The sequence below is a fragment of the Coenobita brevimanus genome, chromosome 33 (assembly GCF_032717465.1).
Source record: "Coenobita brevimanus isolate Jiangsu-jjx chromosome 33, ASM3271746v2, whole genome shotgun sequence".
Lineage (NCBI taxonomy): Eukaryota > Metazoa > Arthropoda > Malacostraca > Decapoda > Coenobitidae > Coenobita > Coenobita brevimanus.
This window is the reverse complement of record NC_136986.1, coordinates 10,056,619-10,068,244: the sequence shown is the minus strand read 5'-3', so window position 1 is coordinate 10,068,244 and position 11,626 is coordinate 10,056,619. Positions and strand designations below refer to the sequence as shown.

The 11,626-nt window shown below is 43.2% G+C and overlaps 1 protein-coding gene across 1 annotated transcript in view; it reads right to left on the bottom strand.

Annotated features, from left to right (window-relative positions):
* Positions 1–422: 422 nt before the first annotated feature.
* LOC145395786 (ionotropic receptor 93a-like) overlaps positions 423–11,626 on the bottom strand; it is a 131,139-nt gene continuing 119,935 nt past the window's right edge. Inside the window, exons 11-12 of the mRNA XM_080269323.1 lie at positions 7,507–7,693; positions 423–461 (exon numbers count right to left, since the gene is read on the bottom strand). Coding sequence (XP_080125449.1) covers positions 423–461; positions 7,507–7,693 — 226 coding nt within the window. The remainder of the gene's footprint in view (positions 462–7,506; positions 7,694–11,626) is intronic.

The following is an 11,626-nucleotide window of genomic DNA, read 5'->3' as shown; positions in this document are numbered from 1 at the left end:
TACAAAAGTGGATAGAATTTACATATATATTTGTTACAGTGTCACTAATAAAATATGAAATAATAAACAAAACATACGTTTTTTGGCGATTTTCGCAGTTTTTTTTTTTTACTCGAAAACTACTCGATGGATCAACTCGAAACCTGTCTCTCTTGAAAGACTGTGAAATTCTGCATATAGCTATGCCTTTTGCAACTGCATGTCACGGGAAAAAAATTTCACGGAGATGTTGGGAAATTATGAGAAGCTAGTTTTCACCAAAATAAGGTTTATTCTGGCTTCATTTCTGTACATCTATTAATCTGTTTATGTTTTTTTTTTTCTTACCTGATAGTAAAAACATCACTGAAGATGATGGGATGCGATTTATAACAAAAAATGCACTTTCCGAGGGTAAATTGGGCCATAGAACTTTCTTTCCTTTACGCATGAGCGGAGGCAACCTGAATGGAGTTTTGGTTCTGTGCAGGGAACCAAAACTTATTGAAAACTTATGGTGCCCGAGAGGGTTAACTTTACAGTTTGGGGCTGCATAGCCATCTGCCATTGTTCCTTAATGGCTTCTAGCTGAACCGCAGGTTTCAGGTCCGTTCGCTCTCCTCATTCTGTCCTACGAGTTCAAGTGGAAGGTGTTCCACAGAGGAGTGTGCTAAGTGTTCCTTTACTAGCTGTTGCCATCAATGACTTGTCCAATATATTACCAATATGCCGGGAATCGAACCCGGGACTCTCAGGTGAGTGCCAGGCAGCATACAACTACACCACAACCAGGTAAAAGTTAACTACCATTGTCACAAACTTGCAACCAATGTCCCTCCGCCCACACTGTGGGCATGAAGAGGATGAGTTAACCCCCTGGCACTTGGGCAAGTAAATGCTTTCAATCTATCCCAAGCACTTACGGCAAGTCAGAATGAAGAGAGAAACCTGTACTGTACACAGGAAAAATCATCCATTATATTTCCAATATGCCGGGAATCGAAACCGGGACTCTCAGGTGAGAGCCAGGCAGCATACCACTACACCATGACCAGGTAAAAGTTAACTCCCATTGTCACAATCCTGCAACCAATGTCCCTCCGCCCCCACCGTGGGCATGAAGAGGATGAGTTAACCCCCGGGCACTCGGGCAAGTAGATGCTTCTAATCTATCTTTCCCAAGCATTTTAATCTCCCCCCCCCCTGGGGGTAGGGGAGTCTCAAGAGTACTCCCCCAGTATCCCTGCTTGTCGTATGAGGCGACTAAAAGGGTTGGTGGTGGGTTAGTGCCCCACCCCGTAAAGAGAACTAACTAAAAAAGCGAACAAAGCGCCTTGGACCCGGACGGACCATACGTTGATGACTAAGGAACGGACGAAGGACATTCTTAGGGTGGGAACGTGGAATGTGAGAGGAGTGAATGATGAAGTGAAAGAGAGAGAGATTGTTCAGGTGCTTGAGGATGCAAAAGTGGATATATGTGGATTGACTGAAACTAAATGGTAAGGTGAAAGGGTGAGAGAATGGGAATATGGTGTAGGTATATGTGTGGGAGTCAATGAAAATGAGAGGGCAAGAGAGGGAGTATGTCTGATGATAAAGCAAGAAGTGGAAGAAGAATATAAGAGAGTATGGAACGGTGGGTGCAAGGATTGTATGGGTGAGGATGAAAGTAGGTATACAAGCGTGGGTGATTGTATGTGTGTATGCCCCAACAGAGGATCGAGTGGCAAGAGTGAAAGATGAGTTTTGGGCGAGTGTAGAAGCGTGTATGGACAAGTTTGAGAGGAGCAAGAGAGTGCTGTTGATTGGAGACATGAATGGCAAAGTTGGGAATGTACGAGTGGATGGAGTGGTTGGTCAGTGGGATGTGCCAGCTGACGTAGATGGGAATGGAAGTGCTTTGGTGGACATCTGTGCTTGTAAGGGGTTGGCAATAGCCAACACCTACTTTCGGCATGAGATGATCCACCGGTATACATGGAGAGTAATGAGGCGGATGGATGGTGAACTCGTTGAACGAAAGGCAATGATAGACTACGTGTGTGTGGATGAGCGAATGAGAAGACAAGTGTTGGATGCAAGAGTGTGGAGAGGGTGGGGGAATGGAGTCTCAGACCATCACTTAGTGATGGCCAAGGTAGAGCTGCAAAGAAAGTGGTTGAGGAGACGAAGGGGAAGACAGGAGGAAGCAACTCCTGTGAGAAGAGTGGAGAAATTGCAAGATAGTGAGAAAATTACAGAGTATAAGAGCATAGTGGAAGAAAGATTGGGAATGTATGGGCTAGAGCAGATGGAAGGGGTGGAAGATGTATGTAAGATATTCACGGAAGAGATAGGCGCAGCGTGTGAGGCGGTTTGTGGAGTGAGGAGGAGATGCAAGGGTGTGCAAGGGACAGCATGGTGCAATGATGAGGTGAAACGAGCTGTGGAACAAAAGAAAAAGGCATATTGTGAATGGTTAGCGAGTAGAGGTAGGGGAGAAGATGAGAGAGAGAAGAGAGAGGTATATGTGAGCAGGAGAAGGGAGGTTAAGAGACTGGTGAAGGAGAGTAAAAAGAAAGTGGATGAAGAGTTTGGGAGGAATCTGAGTGTGAAATGGAGGGAGAGTAAGAAATTGTTTTGGAAGGAGGTAAAGAAAGTAAGGCAGTGTGAAACGGGAAATAGTAGGGGAGTGAAAGATAGGAATAATAGATTATTGGTGGAGAAGAGAGAGAAACTGAGGAGATGGGAGGAGCACTTTGAGGATTTGTTGAATGTGGAGAGTGAGAGCAGTGCGAGTATAAGTGGTTGGGGAATGGATGGGAGAAGAAGAGATGAGAGGAGGGAGGAAGAGATCAGTAGGGCGGAAGTAGTGGAAGCGATGAGAAATATTAAGTTGGGAAAGGCCCCAGCAACTGATGGAGTGTGTGGTGAAATGCTTAGGTATGGGGGTGAGATTGTTGTGGAGTGGATATGGAAGTTGTGTAGATTGGCTTGGGAAGAGGGAAGGGTTCCAGAGGACTGGAAATCAGGTATAATTGTTCCTTTATATAAAGGAAAAGGGGAGAGAGAAGTATGTGGTAACCATAGGGGTATTTGCCTACTTAGTGTGACTGGTAAAATATATGGTAGAATACTCATTGATATTGTTAGGCATATGACAGAGGAGCTAGTTGGAGAAAAACAAGGGGGATTTAGGAAGGAAAAAGGGTGTGTAGATCAGATTTTTGTTCTAAGATGTTTAGTGGAGTATCTAGAGAAGGGAAGGAAAGTGTATGCTGCCTTCATGGACTTGGAGAAAGCTTATGACAGAATAGATAGGCAAGGTATGTGGAAGGTATTAAGAATATATGGAGTGGAGGGGAAATTGTTGAGTGCTGTGAAGAGTATGTACGAGGGAGCTAGGGCTACGGTGCGAGTGGATGGTGAGCTGAGTGAGTTCTTTGATCTCAATGTGGGACTGAAACAGGGTTGTGTGATGTCTCCATGGCTGTTTAATATATACATGGATGGGGTTGTAAAGGAGATGCAGGGTAGGGCAGTGGATGTGGGGGTGGCTCTAATGAATGAGGGTGAGATTTGGAAGCTTCCGGTGTTGCTGTTTGCTGATGATACAGTACTGTTGAGTGAAGATGAATGGGAGTTGCAAGGTTTGGTGAATGAATTTGGGACAGTGTGTAGTAGGAGGAATCTGAAAGTTAATGTAAACAAAAGTAAAGTTATGGTGTTTGAGAGGAATGAAGTCACAGAGTGTGCAGTGAGGTTGGATGGTGAGGATATGGAGAATGTGAGTGCATTCAAGTACTTGGGTAGTGTGGTGAGTAAGGATGGAACTTTGGGGGATGAAGTGCGTGAAAGGGTACAGCAGGGAAGGAAGGTTGTTGGTACACTGAAAGCAGTGATGAGAAATAGGGAGGTGAGTATGGAAGTTAAGAAGTCACTGCATGATAGTATTGTGATCCCTACCCTGACGTATGGAAGCAATGCGTGGACCTTGCAAGAGGGGAACAAGTCAAGAGTGAGACTTGTGGAAATGAGTTACTTGAGAGGAGCATGTGGAGTGACGTGGAGGGACAGGTTGACGAATGAAGAAGTGAAGGAACGTCGTGGGGTGGATGTGGATGTGGTTGAGAAGATTAGGAGAAATACACTGAGGTGGTTTGGACATGTGGAGAGAATGGAGAATGAAAGACTGACTAAGAGGGTGTATGTAGGTGAGGTGGAGGGAAGGAGAGGGAGAGGTAGACCGAGGATGAGGTGGAGGGATGGAGTTGTGAGGTATATGAGGGAAGGGGGGGTGAGTTGGGGGGAGGGTAGTCAAATGGTGCGTGACAGAGCGACTTTGAGGCGTTTTGTCTGCGGCCACCCTTTGCGGGGTTAGGCCGTCAAGCTATAGATAGATATATAGATTTTTCCTGTGTACAATACAGGTTTTTCTCTTCATAATGACATACTTAACCCGCCCTGTCCCGGAGACGTGAATTCACGTCCTCACATGATGTGCACTCATATCCCGGAGACGCAAATCAACGCGGCAACATTGCAAGGTCCCTAATTTGCACAATTTTCTATTTTTGCGAGTGATTTCGCGAGTGATTTTTGGCACGTATTCACGAGACACCTTCCTCTATTCCTCTACAAGATGCCAAGCAGGGACAATGCCTTACACCGCTTAACCTCTCCCCCCCCCTACACACCATTTTCTCGGCAATTCACCTGTTACCAGTGACCTGGCCAATAAAGACATTCAGGGCCAAAGTGATTCCCCAATCGATGACAATGTGGGGGACAAAGTTTACATAGCATTAGAGGAAAAAACAGTCAGAAATGATGATCAGGTAATGTGGGAAAAAAAGGTCATGAATGGTGATGAGTTAGTGAGTGAAACAATGCTTATAATGCCTATATAACTGTTTGAAAACCAATATACTCTTGTACTACATATAAATTCGTACCAAGTAAATAAATAAATACTGTTTATGAGTGGATAAAATAGTTACCCTCCAATAGAACTCGTTTATTTTTGTGCCAGCCTGTTAGAAAACCCAGTCAGGTAAGGAGGTACTCGTACCTGGATCGAGTATTTTAAACCTCAGGTGAGTGATTTCTCTATGAATTTTCGATGTTTCTTACCAAAAGCGAATGTTTGAGCCTAAAAAAAAAGGTCCATAAATGTCGGGACTGGGGCGTACCACTGCCCAGAAAACGTCGGGATGGGGCGGGTTAATACCCTGCCACAGAGGGTGTCTTCTTCCTTTTATATGGATGACCTATTGATATGGTTTGCTGATTCCTAGATGTGTGCTGTTGAGAGGAGGATGCAGCTGGTGCTGGAGAGGGTCGCCAGCTGGGCAGACTGGAGAGATTTCCTTTTTTCTTCAAGCATGAGTGTGGCAATCCACTTTTATAGATTAAAGGGGCTGGTGCCTGCTACAGTGCATGGAGAACAGTAAGTTTCTTGGCTTAACATTTGACTATCAGGTTACTTGAGTTTTACCTATGAAACTTCTTTGAGTGTCATGTATGCGTGCAATGAGTTTGTTGAAGGTACTCTCACTATATCTCACACCTCGTGGGGTGCTGATCAGAGTACACTCCTTCGCTTGTGGGGTGCTGATCAGAGTACACTCCTTCGCTTGTATCGAGCCTTAGGTGGATCTAGTATTGCCTATGAATGCGAGGTCTACTCCTCCTCTACCGTATTGCAGCTTAGTGTCCTTAGTCCTTTGCATCACGCACTTTTGTGTCATGCCACTGGTGCTTTCAGATCCTACCCGATTCCTAGGTTGAGGAGGTTGATGTTCCTTCCTTTTATCTACAGCACAAGCCGCTAGTCATTCGTTGCTGGAATCTTGTAAGATATATTCCAGAGTCATTTATTGTTGTTTGCGTATCATGGTAGTCATTTTTTCAGTATCATGTTTGTCATCCTCACACTCAACATTCCTTTGAGTACAGGGTCAGGCAGATTATGGGGGATTTAGGTCTCTCTGCATAGCTTGTCTGCCCCACTCGGCTATATAAGATTTGCACCATGGTACCTTCCCGAGATGCAGGTGTGCAGGGATTTTTAGGATACTAACTTTTCTCTCTCTCTTCTCTGCCATTTCATCAGCCATCAGCTATTTCTGGAACATTCGTCCAATCACAGATGCACCCCTCCCTGTATATAAAGATGGTTCAAAGTCACACACTAATTGTTTCGCATCTTCACACTCCACATTTCTTTGCATACTAGGTCAGGCCGATTATGGGAGAATTAGGTTTCTCTGCAGTGTGTCTGCCCTTTCCGGATCCCTAAAATTGCCCCATGGCGCCCTTCTGAGGTATAGGTTTGCATGGATTCTGAGGTTACGAAGTCTTCTGCCTCTTCTCGGGCTCTCCATCAGCTGTTTAGGAACATTCGTCAGTTCACAGAGAAACCGCCCTTGTACATACAGATGGTTCAGAGTCAGACACTGGTGTTGGGACTGGGGTGAATTTCCTAGATTTTGTAACAGTAGGAATTCCTCTAAATTCCGCTATTTTATCATCAGAATTTAATTTAGCTCATCCTCCATCCTTGCCTTTCTTGGGTAAGGAAAAGGTTCATGGGCATGTCAGTGTGGACATCAATGAGATGGAATATACATTTGCAGAATCCGCTTCTTGTCGATGACCCCTGCCAACTACCCCCTCCCTGCTTCCAATATGACACCATACTTGATGTATGATTCTTATTTGCTGGCAGAGCCTGTGAGATGCTGTTCTTAAATATAAATTACGGGATGTTATTCAGAGGGTAGTAGTGCCGAGGGTTCTCCCCTCCAAGTCTTAGCAATTGGAGGTGGCTGTTGCCCTGCTACGTACTGTGCGCTCATGGCTGTCATGAGTTCCTAATGTGTGGTGGGGCTCAACCGTATTGTGATGATTGCTTTGTTCCCCTTACTGTCCGTCACATGCTAGTCCTGTGTCCGAGTCTGGGGGACCTGCGGTGGTGGTTTCTCCATGGGCATAGCAGGACGGAAGGTGCCTACTCTCTGTCCTTCATCCTTGGAGGAGCCTCTGGCTATCTGACTGATATTTTTTTTCTTAAGGAAGTAAACTTCATACACCTTTTATTGTTGATTGACGGTTTACTTACTTTGTTGCTATTTTTTATCCTTGTTGGAGGTATCGATTTTGTTTTAGTACTCAGGTTTTATTGTTTATTCGGCATCATATAATCGAGCTGTTACAGCAGCACAATTTATATTTCCAATAATTCAGCTCAATTCTCTTGTCATGAGCAGAAAATTTTTATTCATCTCAGGATATAACTCATCAAAGACTTGGAATTAGAGATAACTCGTTCACTACTAGGGATTTATCCGCAACTGGGTAAAAGTGCTTTGAGGTTGCAAAAACAGAATATGTAAGACATCATCCTTGTGAAATAAATAACTTCTTTACCACAATAATATCTTTAAAAATATTGCTATCTGCAATTATTGTTTGGTACTCAGATAAGGAGTGATTTCATGTAAAAAACATATTCAGCCAAAAGGTTTACATTTTCTTACCCACCTGCGATATAATCCTCAGACATTTATCAACCTGAGGTGTGTAGGGGGCATCATGAGGCACTGCCCAAGCTAACGAAACCTGTAGCAGCTTTTCCTTGCCTAGATACAAGGGGGAAGTGCCATCTAGCTTAGCAAAGTTCCGGGATATTATCAGCTGCATGTTCAGAGGAGAACTAACGTGAGCACTCCTGAAATAAATACAAAAATAGTAAAATGTAATTATTCACCCAGACGCTTTCCCCACCTAGATAGAGCACGTTTTTGCCCCTTCAAATTTAGCTGCCAAATTGCTTTTCAAGTGACTGTTAATATAAAATTGATCCATTTAAAATTGTTCCACTCAGAATACAGACAAGATACGAAAAATCCATCCAAGACAATTTACCAACCAACAGAACTCCAGTTTCAGATCGAATTCCTCCAGTTGTTTTGAAAAAGTGCTCCCCCAAACGTGCTTATGTTCTAGCTAAATCATTCAGGCTATGCTTACAGTTCATTCATACTTAAACACCCATTCAAAAAGTTTAATATCTCTAACTCACAACTCAGTACAGCTGTCTCTATAAATCAAGACTTATCTAGGATCACTGAATGGGGACAAAATAACCTTGTATTATTTAATGTTAGTAAAACAAAATACATACAGTTTACTAATAGATAGATATTACCAGATTCCTATATTATCTTCAATGCTAGCAATATTCCATTCTCCAAAAGTATTGAAATTCTCGGTATCTCCTTTAACACTGACCTCACCTGGACCTCTCATGTCAGATCACTTGCTAAAACCGCCTCAAAGAAACTTGGATTATTGTACAGAGACCTTAACTTTTTCACTGATGAGCAGTTAGCTATAATTTATAAGAGTCATGTGAGCTCTCAGCATGAATATTGCTTACCCTTGCGGAATGGATGTGGAGATGTTGTACTAAAACAACTAGACAAAATTCAGAACTAAGCTGTTGGAATTAAAAATAACCCTGCAATTATAAATAACCTTCCTCCCCTACAGGTAAGAAGGAATGTTGCCTCCCTTGCATTATTTTACGAAGTTGCGTCCATTGTGCCACCTCTCCATGCCTTCCCTTGTGCTACACGGGCATCTGGTAACGCCCATGACTGGAATATCACACAGCCATATTGCAGAACTGCCTATCAGAACTCTTTTATTTCCCAAACAGAGAAAGATAATGTACACTTTAAGTGAGAATACTAAAATCACTACTGTCCCGTAAAGTTCCAGGTTCAAAACAAAAGAGTTAGGTAAAATTACAAGTTAAAGTTTAATGCTCAAATTAACAACAAAACATTCAGGACTCATAAGGATAATGTAATGGCAAAAACAGGTTAAATATATGGTTAACTGCAATAGCCTCTATTAACACGAAATTAGCATGAGTAAATTTATCTAAGTCAGCCCTGTTAAAATGAGATACCAGATAATACTCAGTGAATGCCAGATATATTATTACAGATACAAAATATTATTAATGATGGCTGATAGTAAAACTTTACACTAAGCTCAAAAACCTCACTAGGCCTAAGAATTAACACCTTATGCTACACAGTACAAGAAAAAATGTAATAACACTTATACTCAAATTACACAGCTGCTAGATGGATGGAGACTTCCTGAGCACTCACAATAATAACTGTACAGGGGAGGACAGAGATGTGAACAAAATGAGGAGCAGATCTAAGTGGCAATAATGCTGAGACTGAGCTCATTATATAGGGGCCGGCAGAGCTTGATACAACTTGTAAGAAGGACGCGCAAATGAAGCCATGGGGACAAAGAGTTGACAATCCTGCTCTGAACAACAGAAAGGACGACTTACTCTACTATAACGGTAGAAGGGGGGACTGAGGTAGAACATGCTCGTGATCAAACATGCAGCATACTGTGCGTTAAAATTACACAAAGGATGATGAAATCATAGGCTATGTAACAATATAAATATATATATATATATATATACCCCCCCTGGGGGTAGGGGGGTTTTCAAGAATACTCCCCCAGTATCCCTGCTTGTCGTAAAAGGCGACTAAAAGGGTTGGCGGAGGGTTAGTGCCCCTCCCCGGAAAACAACTAACTAAAAAAACAAACAAGAAGCCTCGGACAAGGACTGACCAAACGTTGACGACCCAGGACCGGACAAAGGACTTGGTAATGTGTACATGGAATGTAAGAGGAGCGAATGATGAGGTGAAAGAGAGAGAGATTGTCCAGGTGCTTGAGGATGCGAAAGTGGATGTATGTGGAATAACTGAAACAAAATGGAAAGGAGAAAGTGTGAGAGAATGGGAGTATGGATGGGGTATATGTGCAGGAGTAGATGAGAATGAGAGGGCAAAGGAAGGAGTGTGTATAGTTGTGAGTAAAAGATGGAAGAAGAGCATAAGACAGTATGGATCAGTTGGGTCAAGGATTGTGTTGAAAGTTGGAATACAAATGTGGGCGATTGTGTGTGTGTATGCGCCAACGCAAGATCGTGCTAGAAGAGTGAGAGAAGAGTTCTGGACAAATGTGGAAGTGTGCATGGAAAAGTTTGGAAGGAATGAGAGAGTGTTTTTGATCGGTGATATGAATGGTAAAGTTGGTAATGTGAAGGTGGATGGAATAGTTGGTGAGTGGGGTGTGCCTGCTGAGATAGATGAGAATGGGAGTGCGTTAGTGGACATCTGTGCTGGGAGGGGGTTGGTAATAGCCAATACCCTCTTCAGGCATAAAATGATCCACAGGTATACATGGCGAGTGATGAGAAGGGTGGGTGGTGAACTGAATGAAAGGAAGGCAACGATTGATTATGTGTGTGTGGATGAAAGGATGCGAAGATGTATATTGGATGCAAGAGTTTATAGAGGTTGGGGGAGTGGCCTTTCTGACCACTACTTGGTGGTGGCCAGAATTAGGATGCAAGTAAGATGGAGGAATAGAAGAAGGGAAAGACGAGAGGAAGGAGTAGTTGCAAGGAGAGTGGAAAGGTTACAAGAGGATGAGAAAAAGGCAGAGTATAAGAGAGAAGTGGAGGAACGATTGGGCAAATATGAATTGGAGCAGATGGGAGACGTGGAAGGTGTGTGTAAGATATTTACAGAAGAAATATGTGCAGCATGTGATGTGGTGTGTGGAAGGAAGAGAAGACGGAGGGGGTGCAAGGAACAGCGTGGTGGACTGAAGAGGTGAAACAGGCTGTGGCACAAAAGAAGAAAGCATACAATGAATGGATGAGAAATAGGGGCGTGGAAGAAGTTGAGAGGCAGAAGAGAGAGTTATATGTGGAAAGGGAGAGAGAGGTGAAAAGATTAGTAAGAGAGAGTAAGAAGAGAGTGGATCAGGAATTTGGAAGGAATTTGAGTGTAAAGTGGAGGGACTGTAAGAAAATGTTCTGGAGAGAAGTGAAAAGAGTAAGACAGGGTGGAAGTGAAGTTAGCAGGGGAGTGAAAGATAAACATGGTAGATTACTAGTGGAGAAGGGAGAAAAAGTGAGCAGATGGAGAGAACACTTTAAGGAATTGTTGAACGTAGAGGATGGAAGTAATGCGAGTATAAGTGGCTGGGGAATGGCTGGGAGAAGGAGGGAGGTGAGAAGACAGGTAGAAATCAGTAGGATAGAGGTTGTGGAAGCAATGAAGAAAGTTAAATCGGGGAAAGCCCCAGGAATTGATGGAGTGTGTGGTGAGATGCTGAAGCATGGGGGAGAGATAGTAGTAGAATGGATGTGGAAGATGTGCAGATTGGCCTGGGAGGAAGGTAGAGTCCCGGAGGATTGGAAGTCAGGTATAATTATTCCCTTGTACAAAGGAAAAGGGGAAAAGAAGTGTGTGGTAATCATAGGGGCATTTGTCTTCTTAGTATAATAGGAAAAGTGTATGGTAGGATACTTATAGACAGAGTTAGAGAAAGAACAGAGAAATTAGTTGGAGAAGAACAGGGAGGCTTTAGGAAGGGAAGAGGTTGTGTAGATCAGATATTCATTCTTAGATCTTTAGTGGAAAAGTTTCTAGAGAAGGGAAAGAAGTTGTATGCGGCTTTCATGGATTTGGAGAAAGCATATGACAGGGTGGATAGACAAGGATTGTGGAAAGTGTTAAGAATATATGGAGTAGATGGGAAGTTG